This window comes from Pristiophorus japonicus, chromosome 19 (assembly GCF_044704955.1).
Source record: "Pristiophorus japonicus isolate sPriJap1 chromosome 19, sPriJap1.hap1, whole genome shotgun sequence".
NCBI classification, from domain to species: domain Eukaryota; kingdom Metazoa; phylum Chordata; class Chondrichthyes; family Pristiophoridae; genus Pristiophorus; species Pristiophorus japonicus.
This window is the reverse complement of record NC_091995.1, coordinates 2874278-2898131: the sequence shown is the minus strand read 5'-3', so window position 1 is coordinate 2898131 and position 23854 is coordinate 2874278. Positions and strand designations below refer to the sequence as shown.

The 23854-nt window shown below is 49.1% G+C and overlaps 1 protein-coding gene across 1 annotated transcript; it reads right to left on the bottom strand.

The window, feature by feature from the left end:
• Positions 1–366: 366 nt before the first annotated feature.
• LOC139230330 (nuclear factor 7, ovary-like) lies at positions 367–18722 on the bottom strand. The gene is made up of 6 exons (XM_070862158.1): positions 18161–18722; positions 7549–7644; positions 5668–5901; positions 2947–2969; positions 2709–2824; positions 367–922 (listed from the first exon to the last, which is right to left on the bottom strand). The coding sequence occupies exons 1-6, from the start codon at positions 18605–18607 to the stop codon at positions 375–377; spliced, it is 1464 nt and encodes a 487-aa protein (XP_070718259.1). The 5' UTR covers positions 18608–18722; the 3' UTR covers positions 367–374.
• Between the last annotated feature and the right edge of the window lie 5132 nt (positions 18723–23854).

Sequence of the window (23854 nt, the reverse complement as noted above, 5' to 3'; positions counted from 1 at the left end):
ACCGACACCTGGGAGTCCCTGGCCCAAAGACCAGTCCACCCTAAGTGGAGGGAGTGCATCCGGGAGGACGTTGAGCACCTCGAGTCTCGTCGCCGAGAGCATGCAGAAAGCAAGCGCAGGCAGCGGAAGGAGCGTGCGGCAAACCAGTCCCACCCTCCCCTTCCCTCAACCACTATCTGTCCCACGTGTGACAGGGACTGCGGTTCCTGTATTGGACTGTTCAGCCACCTGAAAACTCATTTTTGGAGTGGAAGCAAGTCTTCCTCGATCCCGAGGGACTGCCCATGATGATGATGTGTGACACGCTGGCTTCCTCGGGATCGGCCCAGATCCTCAGAACTGAAAATCAGACAAGGAGAGACTTAGTGGGGTTTCTACAAGCGTTTAATGGGGCAAATTCTCAAAGGTTCAGCATTTCTACCCCCCTCGTTCAAATAGGGACTGAAGAAAGGATAGAGCTTCTCGGTGAAGGTGTGGGTGAAGGTGTGGAGATGGGACATGTTGTCCGCATTGTAAAAGGACACCTGCCCGCCCTCGTAGTCCAGGTACACCCCGATCTTCCGGGGCTTCACGATCAGCGGGAGGCGGGTGAGGGGCGCGGTGACAGCCCAATACTCGCTGCCGTTTCTCAGGATCACTGTCCAGTATCCAGTCTCCGGCGTCGACGCGATCAGCCCCTTCCGGCTGACCGTCTCTCGGGCCACGCCCAGGTCCCAGGCCGTCTTGCTGCCCACCTCCACCTCCCAGTAGTGCCGCCCCATCGTGAACCCGTCGAAGCCCAGGACACAGACGCAGGAGTCAAACCGCTCCGGGGTGTCGGGGAGCTCCTGCCGCCTGTCGCCGAGCCTCACGCTAGTCAGGTCCTCGGACAGGATGAGGTTTGGCTGGGCCGTGCTGGGGTCCAGAGTTAGAGACGCCGGAGCTGTAGGGGGGAAGGGGGAAGGGCAACATCAAAATCGAGGCCGTCAACAACACGCTCTCAGGGTGAAATTCGGTTGAACATAAGAAGTAGGAGCAGGAGTCGGTCATACGGCCCCTCGAGCCTGCTCCGCCATTTTATAAGATCATGGCTGATCTGATCATGGTCTCAGCTCCACTTCCCCGCCCGCTTCCCCATAACCCTTCACCCCCTTAGCGCTCAAAAATCTGTCTATCTCAAAAAAACATAGAAAGTAGGATCAGTAGTGGGCCATTCGGCCCCTCGAGTCTGCACCGCCATTCAATATGATCATGGCTGATCCTCTATCTCAACACCATATTCCCGCTTTCTCCCCATACCCCTTGATGTCTTTTGTGTCTAGAAATCTATCTATCTCCCTCTTAAATATATTCAGTGACTTGGCCTCCACAGCCTTCTGTGGTAGAGAATTCCACAGGTTCACCACGCTCGGAGTGAGAACATTTCTCCTCATCTCGGTCCTAAATTTCCTACCCCGTATCCTGAGACTGTGACCCCTTGTTCTAGACTTCCCAGCCCCGGGGAAACATCCTCCCCGCATCCAGTCTGTCCAACCCCGTCAGAATTTTATACCTTTCAATGAGATCCCCTCTCATTCTTCTAAACTCTAGTGAATACAGGCCCAGTCGACCCAATCTCTCCTCATACGGCAGTCCTGCCATCCCACGAATCAGTCTCGTGAACCTTCGCTGCACTCCCTCTGTGGCAAGTATATCCTTTCTTAGATAAGGAGACCAAAACTGCACACAATACTCCAGGTGTGGTCTCACCAAGGCCCTGTATAACTGTAGTGAGACATCCTTGCTCCTGTACTCAAATCCTCCACCTTACATTTAACGACCAAGCCTCCACAGCTCTGTGGGGCAGAGAATTCCATAGATTTCCCACCCTCAGAGAATAAATTCCTCCTCATCTCAGTTCTAAATGGGAGGCCCCTTATTCTGAAACGATGCACCCTAGTTCTAGAGTCCCCCGCGAGGGGAAACATCCTCTCTGCATCGACCCTGTCGAGCCCCCCTCAGAATCTGCAAGCAGTTAGGAAGGCAAATGGTATGTTGGCTTTCATTGCAAGAGGATTTGAGACCACACCTGGAGTACTGCGTGCAGTTTTGGTCTCCTTATTTAAGGAGGGATATACTTGCATTGGAGGCAGTTCAGAGAAGGTTCACTCGGTGGATTTCTGAGATGAAGGCGTTGTCTTATGAAGAAAGGTTGAGTAGATTGGGCCTATACTCATTGGAGTTTGGAAAAATGAGAGGTGATCTTATCGAAACGTGTAAGATTGTGAGGGGGCCCGACAGGGTAGATGCAGAGAGGACGTTTACCCTCGTGGGGGAATCTAGAACTAGGGGGAATCATTTCAGAATAAGTGGTCTCCCATTTAAAACGGAAATGAGGAGGAAATTCTTCTCTCAGAGGGTTGTAAATCTGTGGAATTCTCTGCCCCAGAGAGCTGTGGAGGCTGGGTCATTGAATATATTTAAGGCGGAGATAGACAGATTTTTGAACGACAAGGGAGCGAAGGGTTATGGGGAGCGGTCAGGGAAGTGGAGCTGAGCCCAAGATCGGATCAGCCATGATCGTATTGAATGGCGGAGCAGGCTCGAGGGGCCGTATGGCCGACTCCTGCTCCTAATTCTTATGCTATATAAATACAAATTGTGGTTGTTGGAAGAGGCTCCAATGCCCTGCCACTGATGTGGTTTACAGAAGGTTGTGCGAATGAATACAAGCTCCTGTTGGTTTTTACCTGGGCTAATGATGTCCAACATCTCCTTCCACGCTGCGTACTGCAAAGGTCCTTTGAATATCCCCAGGGGCAGATCCGCGTGGACTAACGGTACAAAATTATACTCTTCGCTCCTCCTGTAAACAGTGAAACATTCGGGGCTCGGTAACTTAGTGACATTTGTTCAACTGCACTGACCTGATGTGTGAAAGGGGGAGTGGGGGGGGGGGGGGGTGGAGAATCCAAGGGGGTCTCTTACCTCCTCTTCCGACATGCCTCCTCCTAAAACAAACCAAAGGCAGATCTGAGCTGACAGTACAGACACAGTGGTAAAGTTAGACTGCAAAGAGACCCAACGAGGCCACAGAACACACCGTTACTGACGATATTACTGTAATGTATTTAAGAACAGAAGAAATAGGAGCAGGAGTAGGCCACCTGACCCCTCAAGCCTGCTCCGCTATTTAATAAGAGCATGGCTGATCTGCATCGTGGCTAATTTGCTTCATGGGTTCTTTCCTTAAGACGTCACAGCAACACATTGCTATTAAGAACTAGACGCTTTACTGGCAAAAGGTTTAACAATCACACTACACGTTAAAAGTTCATCCACCAGGCTCACAACCACCTGCCTCATCGTGGAACTAACTGGCTGGGGTTTTATTCAGTCTTGTGAACATGAGAATTAGGAGCAGGAGTCGGCCATACGGCCCCAACGAGCCTGCTCCACCATTCAATAAGATCATGGCTGATCCGATCATGGGCTCAGCTCCACTTCCCTACCCGCTCCCCATAACCCTCGACTCCCTTATCATTCAAAAATCTCTGCCTTAAATGTTTTCAATGTCCCAGCTTCCACAGCTCTCTGGGGGTAGAGAATTCCAAAGATGCGCCACCCTCCGAGAAAAAATTCCTCAATTCCGTTTTAAATGGGCAACCCCTTATTCTGAAACTATGCCCCCCACTAGTTCGAGAATCCCCCACGAGGGGAAACATCCCCTCTGCATCTACCCAATCAAGCCCCCTCAGAATCTTACACGTTTCAATAAGATCACCTCTCATTCTTCTAAATTCCAATGAGTAGAGGCCCAACCTGCTCAACCTTTCCTCATAAGTCAACCGTTTCATCCACCTCATCTCAGTTTTAAATGGGCGACCCCTTATTGTAAGATTATGCCCCCTAGTTCTAGTCTCCCCTACGAGTGGAAATATCCTCTCTGCATCCATCTTGCCGAGACCCCTCATTATCTTATATGTTTGAATAAGATCATCTCCAATGAGTATAGGCCCAACCTACCTTCATAAGTCAAACCACCTCATCTCCGGAATCAAACTAGTGAACCTTCTCTGAACTACTTCCAATGCAAGTATATCCTTCCTTAAATACAGAGACCAAAACTGCACACAGTACTCCAGGTGTGGTCTCACCAATACTCTGTACAGTTGTAGCAGGAATTCTCTGCTTTTCTACTCTATCCCCCTTGCAATAAAGGCCAACATTCCACTTGCCTTCCTGATTACATAAGAACATAAGAAATAGGAGCAGGAGTAAGCCATACGGCCCCTCGAGCCTGCTCCGCCATTTAATACGATCATGGCTGATCCAATCATGGACTCAGCTCCACTTCCCTGCCCGCTCCCCATAACCCTCATCATTGAATAAACTGTCTATTTCTGTCTTAAATTTATTCAATATCCCAGCTTCCACAGCTCTCTGAGGCAGTGAATTCCTCAGATCCACAACCCTCAGAGAAGAAATTCCTCCTCATCTCAGTTTTAAATGGGCGGCCCCTTATTCTAAGATTATGCCCCCTAGTTCTAGTCAGGCCTATTAGCGGAAACATCCTCTCTACATCTACCTTGTCAAGCCCCCTCATAATCTTATACCTTTCGATAAGATCACCTCTCATTCTTCTGAATTCCAATGAATAGATGCCCAACCTACTCAACCTCTCCTCATAAGTCAACCCCCTCATCTCCAGCTTAGTGAACCTTCTCTGACTTGACTCGAAAGCAAGTATATCCTTTCGTAAATATGGAAACCAAAACTGCACGCAGTATTCCAGGTGTAGCCTCACCAATACCCTGTATAACTGTAGCAAGACTTCCCTGCTTTTATACTCCATCCCCTTTGCAATAAAGGCCAAGATTCCATTGGCCTTCCTGATCACTTGCTGTACCTGCACACTAACCTTTTGTGTTTCATGCACAAGTACCCCCAAGTCCCGCTGTACTGCAGTACTTTGCAATCTTTCTCCGTTTAAATTCTAATTTGCTTTTCTATTTTCTCTGCCAAAGTGGATAACCTCACATTTTCCCACATTGTACTCCATCTGCCAAATGTTTTCCCACTCACTTAGTCTTTCTACATCACTTTGCAGATTTTGTGTGTCCTCTTCACAATTTGCGTTCCCACCCATCTTTGAATCATCAGCAAGCTTGGCCACATTACACTCGGTCTCTTCACTCAAGTCATTAATATAGATTGTAAGTAGTTGAGGACCCAGCACCAATTCCCGCGGCACCCCACTAGTCATGATTCGGCAAGCGGAAAATGAACCATTTATCCCGACTCTCTGTTTTCTGTTAGTTAGCCAATTCTCAATCCATGCTAATATATTACCCCCAACCCCGTGAAGTTTCATCTTGTGCAGCAACCTTTTATCTGGCACCTTATCGAATGCCTTCTGGAAGTCCAAATATACTACATCCACTGGTTCCCCCTTATCCACCCTGTTTGTTACATCCTCAAAGAACTCCAGCAAATTTGTCAAGCATGGTTTCCCTTTCATAAAACCATGCTGACTCTGCTTGATTAAATTATGCTTTTCCAAATGTCCCGCTACTGCTTCCTTAAGAATGGACTCCAGCATTTTTCTAATGACAGATGTTAGGCTGACTGGTCTATCGTGTCTGGTGGTTTACCAAGTTTCCCTGACTACATGCAGTTGCTGCAAATTAAAGGCACACACCAGCTTACCTTCAGGAAGGTGAATGTGTCTTGCTGATCCATTCTTAGTTGCAGCTTGGATAACTTTTGCTGCAAGGCAGCTGAATTCTCCTGAATCTCCCGAAGGTGTTTCTCCATCTGCTGCAAGATCCACTCTTCCTGTTGCGTGAGCTCCCGGATTAAACTCTCCTCCCTGTCCTTGAGAATCTGGTGCATTTTAGCAAACTGGGACGTGATGTGGGTCTGCAGACTGCTCGACTGTTTCTAGAACGTGAAGCATAAATCTTTAAAAAAAACCACAATCATTTAAACCTAAACGAGGCAAAACTGACCAGTCCATCGCCACACTGTCGGGGGCACCACCTGTCAGGTGAGACGTTAAACCGAGGCCCTGTCTGCTCTTGCAGGTGGATGTAAAAAAATCCCATGGCCACTATTTCAAAGAACATAAGAAATAGGAGCAGGAGTAGGCCATACAGCCCCTCGAGCCTGCTCCGCCATTCAATACAATCATGGCTGATCTGATCACGGACTCAGGTCCACTTCCCTGCCTGCTCCCCTTATCCCCTTATTGGTTAAGAAACTGTCTTTCTCTGTCTTAAATATATTCAATGTCCCTGCTTCCACAGCTCTCTGAGGCAGCGAATTCCACAGATTTACAACCCTCAGAGAGAAGAAATTCCTCCTCATCTCAGTTTGAAATGGGCGGCCCCTTATTCTAAGATTATGCCCCCTAGTTCGAGTCTCCCCCATCAGTGGAAACATCCTCTCTGCATCCACCTTGTCAAACCCCCCTCAGAATCTTATACCTTTCGATAAGATCACCTCTCCTTCTTCTGAATTCCAATGAGTAGAGGTCCAACCTCCTCAACCTTTCCTCATAAGTCAACCCCCCTCATCTCCAGAATCAACCGGGTGAACCTTCTCTGAACTGCCTCCCAAGCAAGTATATCCTTTCGTAAATATGGAAACCAAAACTGCACGCAGTACTCCAGGTGTGCCCTCACCAATACCAAAAGAGCAAGGGGGAGTTCGCCCCAGGTATCCTGAGCCAATATTAATCGCTCAACCGACATCACCAAATCATCAGGTCGTTATTACATAGCTTGCTTGTGGGAACTTGCTATGCACAAATTGGCTGCTGCATTTTCCTGGATGAACAATAACGTGTGTTTATACAGCAGCTTTGACGCAGTTAAACATCCCAAGGTGCTTCACAGCAGGGTCATAAAACAAAATTTGGCACCATGCCACATAAGGAGAAATTACAGCAGGTGATTAAAAGTTTGGTCAAAGAGGTAGGTTTTAAGGAGCGTCTTAAAGGAGGAAAGAGAGATGGAGCGATGGAGAGGTTCAGGGAGGGAGTTCCAGAGCTTGGGCCCAGGTAACTGAAGGCGATTAAAATCGGGGATGCCCATTTCAAAAGCGAATACACCTCAAAAGTACTTCATTGGCTGTGAAGCGTTTTGGAATAGACTAAAGTTGTGAAAAGCACTGTAAAAATTGAGTAGACCAGGCCTATATTCTCTAGAGTTTAGAAGAATGAGAGGTGATCACATTGAAATACACAAAAAGATTACAGGGCTTGACAGGGTAGATGTAGGGAGGATGTTTCCCCCGGGCTGGGGAGTCTAGAACCAGGGGGCACAGTCTCAGAATCAGGGTTCAGCCATTTAGGACTGAGATGAGGAGAAATTTCTTCACTCAGAGGGTGGTGAATCTTTGGAATTCTCTACCCCAGAGGGCTGTGGAGGCTCAGTCTTTGAGTATATTCAAGACAAAGATCGCTAGATTTTTGAATATTAAGGAAATCAAGGGATATGGGGACAGCGCAGGAAAGTGGAGTTGAGGTCAAAGATGTGTCTTTCCCACGTAACCGAGATCCAGAAAAACCACACAGCCTGAACTTACTTTGAGTTCTGAAATGTTGTGCTCCTGTTTAAGTTCCGCTTCAACAGCTGCTGCCTTCTCCTTGCCCAGGAGGTCCAAAGTCACCTTCAGTTTCTCCTATAAAGAAATTCAGATGTCAGAAATATACTTCTCATGTCAGCCAGTGGCTCAGTGGGCAGTACACTCACCTCTGATTCAGAAGGTTGCAGTTTTCAGTCCCACTCCAGGGACTTGAGCACATAAGTGTAGACTGACAGTCCCGGTGCAGTACTGAGGGAGCGCCGTACTGTCGGAGGGGCAGTACTGAGGGAGCGCCGCACTGTCGGAGGGGCAGTACTGAGGGAGTGCCGCACAGTCGGAGGGGCAGTACTGAGGGGGCGCCGCACTGTCGGAAAGGCAGTACTGAGGGAGCGCCGCACTGTTGGAAGGGCAGTACTGAGGGAGCGCCGCACTGTCGGAGGGGCAGTACTGAGGGAGTGCCGCACAGTCGGAGGGGCAGTACTGAGGGGGCGCCGCACTGTCGGAGGGGCAGTACTGAGGGAGTGCTGCACTGTAGGAGGGGCAGTACTGAGGGAGCGCCGCGCTGTCGAAGGGGCAGTACTGAGGGAGCACCGCACTGTCGGAGGGGCAGTACTGAGGGAGTGCCGCACTGTCGGAGGGGCAGTACTGAGGGAGTGCCGCACTGTCGGAGGGGCAGTACTGAGGGAGTGCTGCACTGTCGGAGGGGCAGTACTGAGGGAGTGCCGCACTGTCGGAGGGGCGGTACTGAGGGAGTGCTGCACTGTCGGAGGTGTCGTCTTTCGCATGAGATGTTAAACCCTCATATCTTCTCCAATCTTCCTCCCAATTACTTTAAATCTCTGCCCCCTGGTTGTTGACCCCTCTGCCAAGGGAAATAGGTCCTTCCTATCCATTATATCTGGGCCCCAGATAAGTTTATACACCTCAATAAGGTCTCCCCTCAGGCTCCTCTGTTCCAAAGAAAACAGACCCAGCATCTTCAATCTTTCCTCATAGCCAAAATTCTCCAGTCCAGGCAACATTCTTGTAAATCTCCTCTGCACCCGTTCCAGTGCAATCTCATCTTTCCTGTAATGCGGTGAACAGAACTGCATGCAGTACTCCAGCTGTGGCCTAACCAGTGTTTTATACAGTTCAAGCATAACCTCCCTGCTCTTGTATTCCGTGCCTCGACTAATAAAGGCAAGAATTCCGTATGCCTTCTTAACCACCGTATCTACCTGGCCTGCTACCTTCAGGGATCTGTGGATCAATCCGGGCCACATTACCCTGGCTCTCAACTCTTGATTAAAAAGCTGATGTTTTACACAGATGTTTTTGTGCCATTATCTCAGTGTGATGGTTCTCTCCAGCTTAGGGCCGGCACACCTTTAATGAACCTAGCTTCCGGTGCCGGAGGGGGTGAGTCTGCAGTTCCAAGATTTAGTGGCCACCATCCTCGAATAGCTGTGCATGCTGATACTGGTACAGTGTCAGCTGTGGCTCAGTGGGCAGCACACTCGCCTCTGAGTCAGAAGGTTGTGGGTTCAAGTCCCATGCCAGCGACTTGAGGCTGAACTCCAGTGCAGTACTGAGGGAGCGCCGCACTGTCGGAGGTGCCGTCTTTCAGATGAGACATTAAACCGAGGCCCCATTTGCTCTCTCAGGAGGACGTGAAAGATCCCAGGGGAGTTCTGCCTGGTGTCCTGGGGCCAATATTTATCCCTCAATCAACATAACAAAAACAGATTATCTGGTAATTATCACATTGCTGTTTGTGGGAGCTTGCTGTGTGCAAATTGGTTGCATGGTTTCCCACATTACAAAAGTGGCTGTACTTCATTGGCTGTAAAGTGCTTTGGGACATCTGATGGTCATGAAAGGTGCTATATAAATGCAAGTCTTTCTTTCTTTTATTATTTTAAGAGACTACAATTAAGGTGTGTGCATGTGTATTATATATATATATATATATATATTAGATATATATATATTCAGTTGCTTGATCAATGACCTTCCCTCCATCATAAGGTTAGAAGTGGGGATGTTCGCTGATGACTGCACAGTGTTCAGTTCCATTCACAACTCCTCAGATATTGAAGCAGTCCATGCCTGCATGCAGCAAGACCTGGACAACATTCAGGCTTGGGTTGGTAGGTGGCAAGTAACATTCACGCCACACAAGTGCCAGGCAATGACTATCTCCAACAAGCGAGAGTCTAACCACTCACCCTTGACATTCAACGGCATTACCATCACTGAATCCCTCACCATCAACATCCTGGGGGTCACCATTGACCACAAACTGAACTGGACCAGCCACATAAATACTGTGGCAACAAGAGCAGGTCAGAGGCTGGGTATTCTGCGACGAGTGTCTCACCTCCTGACTCCCCAAAGCCTTCCCACCATCGACAAGACACAAGTCAGGAGTGTGATGGAATACTCCCCACTTGCCTGGATGAGTGCAGCTCCAACAACTCTCAAGAAGTGCGACACCATCCAGGACAAAGCAGCCGCTTGATCGACACGCTACCCACCACCTTCAACACTCACTCCCTCCACCACCGGCGCACCGTGGCTGCAGTGTGTACCATCTACAAGATGCACTGCAGCAACTCGCCAAGGCTTCTTTGGCAGCACCTCCCAAACCCACGAACTCTACCACCTAGAAGGACAAGGGCAGCAGGTCCATGGGAACACCACCACCTCCACGTTCCCCTCCCAGTCACACACCATCCTGAATTGGAAATATATCGGCCGTTCCTTCATCGTCGCTGGGTCACAATCCTGGAACTCCCTCCCTAACAGCACTGTGGGAGCACCTTCACCACACGGACTGCAGCGGTTCAAGAAGGCGGCTCACCTCCACCTTCTCAAGGGGCAATTAAGGATGGGCAATAAATGCCGGCCTTGCCAGCGACGCCTACATCCCAGGAACGAATAAAAAACAATCCAGCCCTTAGTGATGCTGATATAGCCAAACAGTCTGCCACCACCCATTGTCTGTATAGAGAATCATAGAACGGTTATAGCACAGAAGGAGGCCATTCGGCCCGTCGAGCCCATGCCAACTCTCAGCTAGTCCCACCCTTGCCCCGTAGCCCTCCAAAAAGTTTTTCCCTCAAGTACTTATCGAATTCCCTTTTGAAAGATACGACTAAGTCTGCCTCCACCACCCTTTCAGGCCGTGTGTTCTACATCATAACCACTCGCTGCATAAAGCAAGTTTTTTCTTATATCGCCTTTGGTATTTTTGCCAATCGCCTTAAATCTGCGTCCTCTGGTTCTTGACCCTTCTACCTATGGGAACAGTTTCTCTCTATCTACTCTATCCCGACCCCTCATGATTTTGAGCACCTCTATCAAATCTCCTCTCAACCTTCTCTGCTGCAAGGAGAACAACCCAAGCTTCTGCAGTGTATCAACGTAACTGAAGTCCCTCATCCCAGGAATCATTCTGTAAATCTTCTCTGCACCTTCTCCAAGGCCTTCACATCCTTCTGAAAGTATGGTGCCCAGAATTGGATACAACACTCCAGTTGGGGCCGAACCAGCGTTTTATACAGGCTCATCATAATTTTCACACTTTTGTATGCTATAGCTCTATTTATGAAGCCCAGGATCCCGTAAGTCTTTTTAGCTGCTTTCACAACCTGCCCTGCCAACTTCAACGATTTGTGCACATATACTCCCAGATCTCTGTTTATGCACCCCTTTTAGAATTGTACTATTTAGTCTTTATGTCCTCTCCGCATTAGAACATAAGAGCATAAGAAATAGGAGCAGGAGTAGGCCATACGGCCTCTCGAGCCTGCTCCACCATTTAATACGATCATGGCTGATCCGATCATGGACTCAGGTCCACTTCCCTGCCCACTCCCCATAACCCCTTATTCCCTTATCGGTTAAGACACAGTCTATTTTTGTCTTAGGTTTATTCAATATCCCGGCTTCCACAGCTCTCTGAGGCAGTGAATTCCACAGATTCACAACCCTCTGAGAAAAAATTCCTCCTCATCTCAGTTTTAAATGGGTGGCCCCTTACTCTAAGATTATGCCCCCTAGTTCTAGTCTCCCCCATCTGTGGAAACATCCTCTCTGCATCCACCTTGTCAAGCCCCCTCATAATCTTATACCTTTTGATAAGATCACCTCTCATTCTTCTGAATTCCAATGAGTAGAGGCCCAATCTACTCAACCTTTCCTCATAAGTCAACCCCTTCATCTCCGGATTTAACCAAGTGAACCTTCTCTGAATTGCCTCCAAAGCAAATATATCCTTTCGTAAATATGGAAACCAAAACTGCACGCAGTATTCCAGGTGTGGCCTCACCAATACCCTGTATAACTGTAGCAAGACTTCCCTGCTTTTATACTCCATCCCCTTTGCAATAAAGGCCAAGATTCCATTGGCCTTCCTGATCACTTGCTGTACCTGCATACTAACCTTTTGTGTTTCATGCACAAGTACCCCCAGGTCCCGCTGTACTGCGGCACTTTGCAATCTTTCTCCATTTAAATAATAACTTGCTCTTTGAGTTTTTTCTACCAAAATGTATCAATTCACACTTTTCTGCATTATATTTCATCTGCCACATGTTCGCCCATTTCACCAGCCTGTCTATCACTCTCCTCCTCACTGTTCACTATAGTTCCAAGTTTTGTGACATCTGCAAATTTTTTTATTGTGCCTTGCACACCCACATCCAAGTCAGTAATATATATCCAGCTAAGCAGTGGTCCTAGTACCGACTCCGGGGGAACACTACTGTATACCTTCCTCCAGTCCGAAAAACGACCGTTCACCACTACTCTCTGTTTCTTGTCACTTAGCCAATTTCGTATCCCCAGGAGGACAGACGCACCAACATTAGCTTCCTGAACCAGGCCAACATCCCCAGCGTTGAAGCACTGACCACACTCGACCAGCTCCGCTGGGCAGGGCCACATTGTCCACATGCCCGACACGAGGCTCCCAAAGCAAGCGCTCTACTCGGAACTCCTTCACAGCAAGCGAGCCAAAAGGTGGGCAGAGGAAACGTTACAAGGACACCCTCAAAACCTCCCTGATAAAGTGCAACATCCCCACCGACACCTGGGAGTCCCTGGGCCAAAGACTGCCCTAAGTGGAGGAAGTGCATCCGGGAAGGCGCTGAGCACCTCAAGTCTCGTCGCCGAGAGCATGCAGAAACCAAGCGCAGGCAGCGGAAGGAGCGTGCGGCAAACCAGTCCCACCCTCCCTTTCCTTCAACCACTATCTGTCCCACCTGTGACAGGGACTGTGGTTCTCGTATGGACTGTTCAGCTACCTAAGAACTCATTTTAAGAGTGGAAGCAAGTCTTCCTCGATTCCGAGGGACTGCCTATGATGATGATATTCCATGGGCTTCAACTTTGTTTGCAAGCCTTTTATGTGGCACATTGTCGAACGTCTTTTGGAAATCCATGTACACTCCGTCAACCGCGTTACCCTCATCAACCTTATATGTTATCCCATCAAAAAAACTCGATCAATTTGATTAAACACGATTTGCCTTTAACAAACCCGTGCTGGCTTTCCTTAATTAATCCACTCCTATCCAAGTGACTGTTAATTTTGTCCCCGATTATCGTTTCTAAAAGCTTCCCCACTACAGAATTTAAACCAACTGGCCTGTAGTTGATGGGTTTATCTTTACACCCTTTTTTGAACAAGGGTGTAACATTTGCAATTCTGCAGTCCTCTGACACCACCCCCCCCTTATCTATGGAGAACATAAGAACATCAGAACATAAGAAGTAGGAGCAGGACTAGGCTGATTGGTCCCTCGAGCCTGCTCCGCCATTCAATAATATCATGGCTGATCTGATCCTAGCCTCAACTCCCCTTCCCTGCCTGCTCCCCATAACCCCTTACCTCTCATCATTAAAAAATTTGTCTATGTCTGTTTCAATACATTCAAAGACCCAGCCTCCTTTGCAATAAAGGCCAAGATACCATTGGCCTTCCTGATCACTTGCTGTACCTGCATACTAACCTTTTGTATTTCATGTACAAGTACCCCCAGGTCCCGCTGTACTGCAGCACTTTGCAATTTTTCTCCATTTAAATAATAACTTGTTCTTTGATTTTTTTCTGCCAAAGGGAGGCAGCTAAGCCCTGCCTATCAGCTCCCCCTCCACCCCCCCCCCCCACAAACACTCAGCCACAAGCTCGGCTCACACTTTCCAATGTTATACTCAATCTGCAAAATTTTTGCCCACTCACTTAGCCTGTCTATGTCCTTTTGCAGTTTTTGTGTGTCCTGCTCACACATTGCTTTTCCTCCCATCTTTGTATTGTCAGCAAACTTGGCTACGTTACACTCGGTCCCTTCTTCCAAATCTAGCCAATTCAGTGATGATTGCTTGGCCAAATAGCCTGTCACTCGTCACTCCCGGCATCGCGAGGCCAGCATGTATCCCCTATTCTGTGATGTTTACATCGTGGAATAGCTTGTGGCCCGTCACTCTCGGCACAGAATCCAGCCCGTGCAGTGATGCTTACATGGCCGAATAGCCCATCAGCCCCTCGGCGTGAATCAACACCTTATGGAGGGAGGGTGGGTGGGAGCAGGAGGGGACAAAACCGATGCCTGCCATTCGAAAGCCTCAAGTGAGAGGGATGAGGAAGCTGAGACCCACCACCCCAGACCCCCACACATTCACCATACCCCACACATCACACCCCCATCCCAACACACACACACCCCACACCCCCTCCACTCAACACACACCCCCCAAAAACACACCCTCCCACACACCACACACCGCATCACCCACACCCCCCCCCACACACACAACCACATCCCACACACATGCACCCACCACATATACACACACCTACACACATTCCACCCTAAACACACACACAAATCCCACCCCACACCCCACCCTACACACACACATACACACACCCCACCCCATACAGCCCCTCCCACACACCCCACACACACACCCGCCCTGCCACCTACACCCCCGGCCACACCTCCCACCGCCACCCACACACACACACCACCTTACACACAACCCCCCCCCCCCCCCACACACCACCTTACACACAACCCCCCCACACACACACACACCCCACACACACACACACACCCCACCTTTCACACCCCCCACACACACACACACCACCTTTCACACCCCCCACACACACCACCTTACACACAACCCCCCCCACACACCACCTTACACACAACCCCCCCCCCCACACACCACCTTACGCACAACCCCCCCCACACACACACACACACCCCATACACACACACCCACACCATCTTACACACAACCTCCCCCCCACACACACACACACTCTCCACACACCCCCCCCCCCACACACACATCACCCATCCCCCCACACACACCACCCCCCCACACAGACATCACCCATCCCCCCACACACACCACCCCTCCACACACACCACCCCCCCCACACACACACCACCCTCCCCACACACATCACCCATCCCCCCACACACACATACCCCCACACACACACACACATACCCCCCTACACACCCCCCCCCACACACACACACATACACACATACCCCCCCACACACACACACATATACCCGCCATACACACACACACCCTCCCCCACACACACACCACACACATATAACCCCCGCATACACACACATACACACTCATATACATACCCCACACACCTACCCACATACATCCCCCACCCACACATCCACATATACCCCCCACCACACACACATTTATAGCCCCCACCACACACACATATATACCCCCCACCACACACACATATATACCCCCCACCACACACACATATATACCCCCCACACCCCCACCACACACACACACACACACACACACACACACAGAAAATAGGTGCAGGAGTAGGCCATTTAGCCCTTCGAGCCTGCACCACCATCCAATAAGATCATGGCTGATCATTCACCTCAGTACCCCTTTCCTGCTTTCTCTCCATACACCTTGATCCCTTTAGCCATAAGAGCCATATCTAACTCCCTCTTGAATATATCCAATGAACTGGCATCAACAACTCTCTGCGGTAGGGAATTCCACAGGTTAACAACTGTGAAGAAGTGAAGAGGTTTCTCCTCATCTCAGTCCTAAATGGCTTACCCCTTATCCTTAGATTATGTCCCCTGGATCTGGACTTCCCCAACATCAGGAACATTCTTCCTGCATCTAACCTGCCCAGTCCCGTCAGAATTTTATATGTTTCGATGAGATCCCCTCTCATCCTTCTAAACTCCAGTGAATACAGGCCCAGTCGATCCAATCTCTCCTCATATGTCAGTCCTGCCATCCTGGGAATCAGTCTGGTGAACCTTCACTGCACTCCTTCAATAGCATAAACGTCCTTCCGCAGATTAGGAGACCAAAACTGAAAACAATATTGCAGGTGAGGCCTCACTAAGGCCCTGTACAACAGCAGTAAGACCTCCCTGCTCTTATACTCAAATCCCCTAGCTATGAAGGCTAACATACCATTTGCCTTCTTCACCGCCTGCTGTACCTGCAAGTCAACTTTCAATGACTGATGTACCATGACACCCAGGTCTCGTTGCACCTCCCCTTTTCCGAATCTGCCACCATTCAGATAATATTCTGCCTTTGTGTTTTTGCCACCAAAGTGGATAACCTCACATTTATCCACATTATACTGCATCTGCCACGTGTTAGCCCACTCACCTAACCTGTCCAAGTCATCCTGCAGCCTTTTAGCGTCCTCCTCACAGCTCACACTGCCACCCAGCTTAGTGCCATCTGCAAACTTGGAGATATTACACTCCATTCCCTCATCCAAATCGTTAATGTATATTGTAAAGAGCTGGGGTCCCAGCACTGAGCCCTGCGGCACCCCACTAGTCACTGCCTGCCATTCTGAAAAGGACCCGTTTATCCCGACTCTCTGCTTCCTGTCTGCCAACCAGTTCTCTATCTACGTCAGTACACTATCCCCAATACCATGTGCTATGATCTTGCACACCAATCTCTTGTATGGGACCTTGTCAAAAGCCTTTTGAAAGTCCAAATACACCACATCCATTGGTTCTCCCTTGTCCACTCTACCGGTTACATCCTCAAAAAATTCTAGAAGATTTGTCAAGCAGGATTTCCCTTTCATAAATCCTTGCTGACTTGGACCGATCCTGTCACTGCTTTCCAAACGTGCTGCTATTACATTTTTAATAATTGATTCCAACACCCCCACCCCCGACACAAACACACACCCCCCCACACACCTGTCCCCCACCCCACACATCTCACACACACACACACACACACATACACGAACATACACTCCACACACACATACACCCCCCACACACACACAACCCCCCCCACACACACACACCCACACACATACCCCCCCACACACACACATACACCCCCCCCCACACACACACATACACCTACCCACACACACACACATACACCCCCCCCCCACACACACACACACACATACACCCCCCCACACACACACATACACTCCCCCACACACACATACACTCCCCCACACACACATACACTTCCCCACACACACATACACTCCCCCAAACACACACACACATATACTCCCCCCCACACACACACATACACTCCCCCCCCCACACACACACACACTCCCCCCCCACACACGCACACACATCCCCCCCCCACACACACACATACACCCCCCCCCACACACACACATACACCCCCCCCACACACACACATACCCCACACACACACATACCCCACACACACACACACACATACCCCACACACACACACACACATACACACACACATACACCCCCCCACACACACCCCCACACACACCCACATACATACACATACATACACCCCCCCACACACACCCCCACACACACACATCCATACACATAAATACACCCCCCCACACACACACATACATACACATACATACACCCCCCCACACACACACACACACACATACACCCCCCCACACACACACACACACACATACACCCCCCCACACACACACACACACATACACCCCCACACACACACACACACATACACCCCCACACACACACACACATACACCCCCACACACACACACACACATACACCCCCCACACACACACACACACACCCCCCACACACACACACACACCCCCCACACACACACACATACACCCCCCACACACACACACACACATACACCCCCCACACACACACACATACACCCCCCCACACACACACACACACACACCCACACACACATACACACACACCCCCCACACAAATACACCCCCTCACACACATACACCCCCTCACACACATACACCCCCCCCCCACACACACACACCCACACACACACCCACACACACCCCTCCCCACACACACATACACCCCCCCACACACACACACATACACCCCTCCCCACACACACATACACCCCCCCACACACACACACCCCACAAACACACATACACCCCCTCCCACACACACATACACCCCCTCCCACACACACATACACCCCCACACACACACGCACCCCACACCCACACTCCTATACATCCCCTCCCCACACATACATACACCCCCCCTACACCACAGTCCCACAAGCCCGGCTCACCCTGTAGCTCTCCACCGCCTCCTGCACGGGCATGAAGCTGTGCCCGCGGTGGCTGCGCCCGTCCCTGCAGATGTGGCACACCAGCTGGCTGTCGGTGGCGCAGAAGAGCTTGAGCTCCTCCTGGTGCTCCTCGCAGAAGTGGTGCTGGTGCTGGTGCTGGCGGCGGCCGCGGTACCGCCCGTCCTCCCCGCCGCCCGGCTGCAGGCTGAAGCGGCGCGCCTTGTCGGCCAGGTTAGCCAGCACCCGGTTGACCTGCACGCTGCGCTGCGGGCACACCTCCCGGCACTCGGGGCAAGAGTTGGTGTCGCGGCCCCGCCAGCAGCGGCCGATACAGCCCCGGCAGAAATTGTGCCCGCACTCCAGTGTCACCGGATCGCTAAACAGCTCCAGACAGACGGGGCAGACCAGCTCCTCGGTGAAGCTCTCGGCTTCAAGCCTAGAAGCCATGTCTGGCAAGGTTTGGGAGGGGTGGTGGGTTATATTTGGATCTGGAAAACCCTTCTAAAGGGCGGCGGAGAGGGGAAAGACAGAGAGAGAGATGGTGGGCGGGGAGAGAGCTCGCCCTTGGGTTTCCGTCTGCCTGCGTCGGTCTCACAGCCGAAGCCGACATTTCAGTTCCGACCCTGGACTCCCTTCGGCACAAGTGGCGATTTATTTTTTAAAAACAAAAAAAAATAATAAGCTTTCCCCGAGAAAAGCCAACGGGAAATCATCCTGGATCTGCAATTCGCAGGGACAATGGAGCAGTTTCACTGAGAAGGGCTGTAATTGACATCTTGTAACTCATTAGTTCTTACAATGTAACTGATCGGTTGCCACAATGTAACTGATCGGTTGCTACAATGTAATTGATCAGTTGCTACAATGTAACTGATCAGTTGTCACACTGTAACTGATCAATTGCTACAATGTAATTCATCAGTTGCTACAATGTAACTGATCATTTGTTACAATGTAACTGATCGGTTGACACACTGTAACTGATCAGTTGCCACAATATAACTGATCAGTTGCTACAATGTAACCGATCATTACAAACTGTAACTGATCAGTTGCCACACTATAACTGATCAGTTGCTACAATGTAACTGATCATTTGCCACACTGTACCTGATTGGTCGCTACACTGTAACTGATCAGTTTCTACACTGTAACTGATCTGTCGCTACACTGCAATTGATCAGTTGACACACTGTAACTGATCGGTTGTTACAATGTAACTGATCATTTGCCACAATGTAACTGATCGGTCTCTGCACTGTAACTGATCGGCCGCTACACTGTAACTGATCAGTTTCTACACTGTAACTGATCTGTCGCTACACTGTAATTGATCAGTTGATACAATGTAACTGATCGGTCTCTGCACTGTAACTGATCAGTTCCCATAATGTAACTGATCAGTTGCTACACTGTAACTGATCAGTCGCCACAATGTAACCAGAGCAAAGCACTTCCAGAAACCTTGATCCTTCTCTCTCGATCCCCATATTGTATCTTTACACCTCCCGAGTCATTTACACACACGGAGAGATTTGGTACAAATTGCTGCAATGTGTATGTGTTTATTCGCCGTGTTTACAGATTCAGGGAGCTCTGTTGCCAGGGAATGCAATCGGCGGCAGACAAGGCATTTCCTGTCTGAGGTTAACCCCTTCTCCTCTCAGTTTCATATGTGTGCGTCGGCTGCGTCAGACTAGGGCGTGGGATAAACACGCCGCGGTTTCGGGGTTTTAAAGCATATATAAATATTTGCAATCACTTCGGTAACCCTTGCATGCCAGTGCAGACATCGTCTGCAAACCAATTCTTAATTAAAAAATGCTTATTGTCCATTTGCGTTTTTCAGTGAATGTAATGTAATCAATAAACTGTAGCAGTTTCAAGCGAAGACAATAGCGAGTTGTCCTTTTTCCACAACCACTTTGTGATTATATATTGAAACACCAAGCAATAATATATTAGAGCTCGTGGGTCACTGGCGTTCAGCGAATATGACAAATTCGGGAGGATCGGAATTTCTATTGGCTGAAATGGATTTTCCTGTCATCATCACAGGCAGTCGCTCGAAATCGAGGAAGACTTGCTTCCACTCTAAAAGTGAGTTCTCAGGTGACTGAACAGTCCAATACGGGAATTACAGTCTCTGTCACAGGTGGGACAGACAGTGGTTGAGGAAAGGGAGGGTGGGACTGGTTTGCCGCATGCTCCTTCCGCTGCCTGTGCTTGATTTCTGCATGCTCTCGGCGACGAGACTCGAGGAGCTCAGCTCCTCCACTTCGGGCGGTCTTTGGCCAGGGACTCCCAGTTGTCGGTGGGGATGTTGCACTTTATCAGGGAGGCTTTGAGGGTGACCCTTGTAACGTTTCCTCTCCCCACCTTTGGCTCGTTTGCCGTGAAGGAGTTCCGAGTAGAGCGCTTGCTTTGGGAGCCTCGTGTCGGGTATGCAAATGATGTGACCCGCCCAGCGGAGCTGGTCGAGTGTGGTCAGCGCTTCGATGCAGGGGATGTTGGGCCTGGTCGAGGACGCTAACGTTGGGGATTTGCAGGATCTTGCGGAGACATCGATGGTGGTATTTCTCCAGTGACTTGAGGTGTTTACTGTATATGGTCCATGTCTCTGAGCCATATAGGAGGGCGGGTATTACTACAGCCCTGTAGACCATAAGCTTGCTGCCAGATTTGAGGGCCTGCTCTTCAAACACTCTCTTCCTCAGGTGGACGAAGGATGCGCTGGCGCACTGGAGGTGGTGTATTTACAACAACAACAACAACAACAACTTATATTTATATAGTGCCTTTAATGTAGTGAAATGTCCCAAGGTGCTTCACAGGAGTATGAGACAAAAATAAATTGACATCGAGCCACATAAGTAGAAATTAGCACGTGACCAAACGCTTGGTCAAAGAGTAGGTTTTAAGGAGTGTGGTGAACGTAACAGCATAAGAAATAGGAGCAGGAGTAGGCCATTTGGCAGTGAAGTGGAGCTGAAATCATGATCAGATCAGCCATGAAATTATTAAATGGCAGAGCAGGCTCGATGGGCGAGGTGGCCTACTCCTGCTCCTATTTCTTGTGTTCTTATGTTCCTTTCCACTCTATCCAGGCACCTATTTAAAAAAGGAGGCAGAAAAAAGCAGGAAACTATAGACCAGTTAGCCTAACATCAGTCATTAGGAAAATGGAGTCCATTATTAAGCAAGCAGTAGCAGGAAATTTGGAAAATATAGAAACATAGAAACATAGAAAATAGGTGCAGGAGTAGGCCATTCGGCCCTTCAATGAGACCATGGCTGATCATTCCCTCAGTACCCCTTTCCTGCTTTCTCTCCATACCCCTTGATCCCTTTAGCCGTAAGGGCCATATCTAACTCCCTCTTGAATATATCCAATGAACTGGCATCAACAACTCTCTGTGGTAGGGAATTCCACAGGTTAACAACTATCTGAGTGAAGAAGTTTCTCCTCATCTCAGTCCTAAATTACTTCCCCTTATCATTAGACTATGCCCCCTGGTTCTGGACTTCCCCAACATTGGGAACATTCTTCCTGCATCTAACCTGTCCAGTCCCATCAGAATTTTATATGTTTCTATGAGATCCCCTCTCATCCTTCTAAACTCCAGTGAATACAGGCCCAGTTGATCCAGTCTCTCCTCATAGGTCAGTCCTGCCATCCTGGGAATCAGTCTGGTGAAGCTTTGCTGCACTCCCTCAATAGCAAGAATGTCCTTCCTCAGATTAGGAGAGAAAAACTGAATACAAGATTCCAGGTGAGGCCTCACCAAAGCCCTGTAGTAAGATCTCGCTGCTCCTATACGCAAATCCCCTAGCTATGAAGGCCAACATACCATTTGCCTTCTTCACCACCTGCTGCATCTGCATGCCAACTTTCAATGACTGATGTACCATGACACCCAGGTCATAGAAACATAGAAACATAGAAAATAGGTGCAGGAGTAGGCCATTCGGCCCTTCTAGCCTGCACCGCCATTCAATGAGTTCATGGCTGAACATGCAACTTCAGTACCCCATTCCTGCTTTCTCACCATATCCCTTGATTCCCCGAGTAGTAAGGACTTCATCTAACTCCTTTTTGAATATATTTAGTGAATTGGCCTCAACAACTTTCTGTGGTAGAGAATTCCACAGGTTCACCACTCTCTGGGTGAAGAAATTCCTCCTCATCTCGGTCCTAAATGGCTTCCCCCTTATCCTTAGACTGTGTCCCCTGGTTCTGGACTTCCCCAACATTGGGAACATTCTTCCTGCATCTAACCTGCCTAACCCCGTCAGAATTTTAAACGTTTCTATGAGGTCCCCTCTCATTCTTCTGAACTCCAGTGAATACAAGCCCAGTTGATCCAGTCTTTCTTGATAGGTCAGTCCCGCCATCCCGGGAATCAGTCTGGTGAACCTTCGCTGCACTCCCTCAATAGCAAGAATGTCCTTCCTCAGGTTAGGAGACCAAAACTGTACACAATACTCCAGGTGTGGCCTCACCAAGGCCCTGTACAATTGTAGCAACACCTCCCTGCCCCTGTATTCAAATCCCCTCGCTATGAAGGCCAACATGCCATTTGCTTTCTTAACCGCCTGCTGTACCTGCATGCCAACCTTCAATGACTGATGTACCATGACACCCAAGTCTCATTGCACATCCCCTTTTCCTAATCTGTCACCATTCAGATAATAGTCTGTCTCTCTGTTTTTACCACCAAAGTGGATAACCTCACATTTATCCACATTATACTTCATCTGCCATGCATTTGCCCACTCACCTAACCTATCCAAGTCGCTCTGCAGCCTCATAGCATTCTCCTTGCAGCTCACACTGCCACCCAACTTAGTGTCATCCGCAAATTTGGAGATACTACATTTAATCCCCTCGTCTAAATCATTAATGTACAGTGTAAACAGCTGGGGCTCCAGCACAGAACCTTGCGGTACCCCACTAGTCACTGCCTGCCATTCTGAAAAGTCCCCATTTACTCCTACTCTTTGCTTCCTGTCTGACAACCAGTTCTCAATCCATGTCAGTATATTACCCCCAATACAATGTGCTTTAACTTTGCACACTAATCTCTTGTGTGGGACCTTGTCGAAAGCCTTCTGAAAGTCCAAATATACCACATCAACTGGTTCTCCCTTGTCCACTCTACTGGAAACATCCTCAAAAAATTCCAGAAGATTTGTCAAGCAGGATTTCCCTTTCATAAATCTATGCTGACTTGGACCGATCCTGTCACTGTTTTCCAAATGCGTTGCTATTTCATCTTTGATAATTGATTCCAACATTTTCTCCATCACTGATGTCAGGTTAACTGGTCTATAATTACCCATTTTCTCTCTCCCTCCTTTCTTAAAAAGTGGTGTTACATTAGCTACCTTCCAGTCCATAGGAACCATCCAGAGTCGATAGAGTGTTGGAAAATGATCACCAATGCATCCAATATTTCTAGGGCTACTTTCTTAAGTACTCTGGGATGCAGACTATCAGGCCCTGGGGATGTATCGGCCTTCAATCCCATCAATTTCCCTAACACAATAAGGATTTCCTTCAGTTCCTTCTTCTCATTAGAACCTCGGTCCCCTAATATTTCCGGGAGGTTATTTGTGTCTTACTTCCTGAAGACAGAATGAAAGTATTTGTTTAACTGGTCCGCCATTTCTTTGTTCCCCATTATAAATTCA

Coding starts and splice junctions, on each gene's coding strand:
- LOC139230330 (XM_070862158.1), bottom strand. CDS start 18,607: ATGGCTTCTAGGCTTGAAGCCGAGAGCTTCACCGAGGAGCTGGTCTGC. Junction 5,902..7,548: donor ACAACATTTCAGAACTCAAA/GTAAGTTCAGGC, acceptor TTCACGTTCTAG/AAACAGTCGAGCAGTCTGCA. Junction 2,970..5,667: donor ACACATTCACCTTCCTGAAG/GTAAGCTGGTGT, acceptor GGTTTGTTTTAG/GAGGAGGCATGTCGGAAGAG.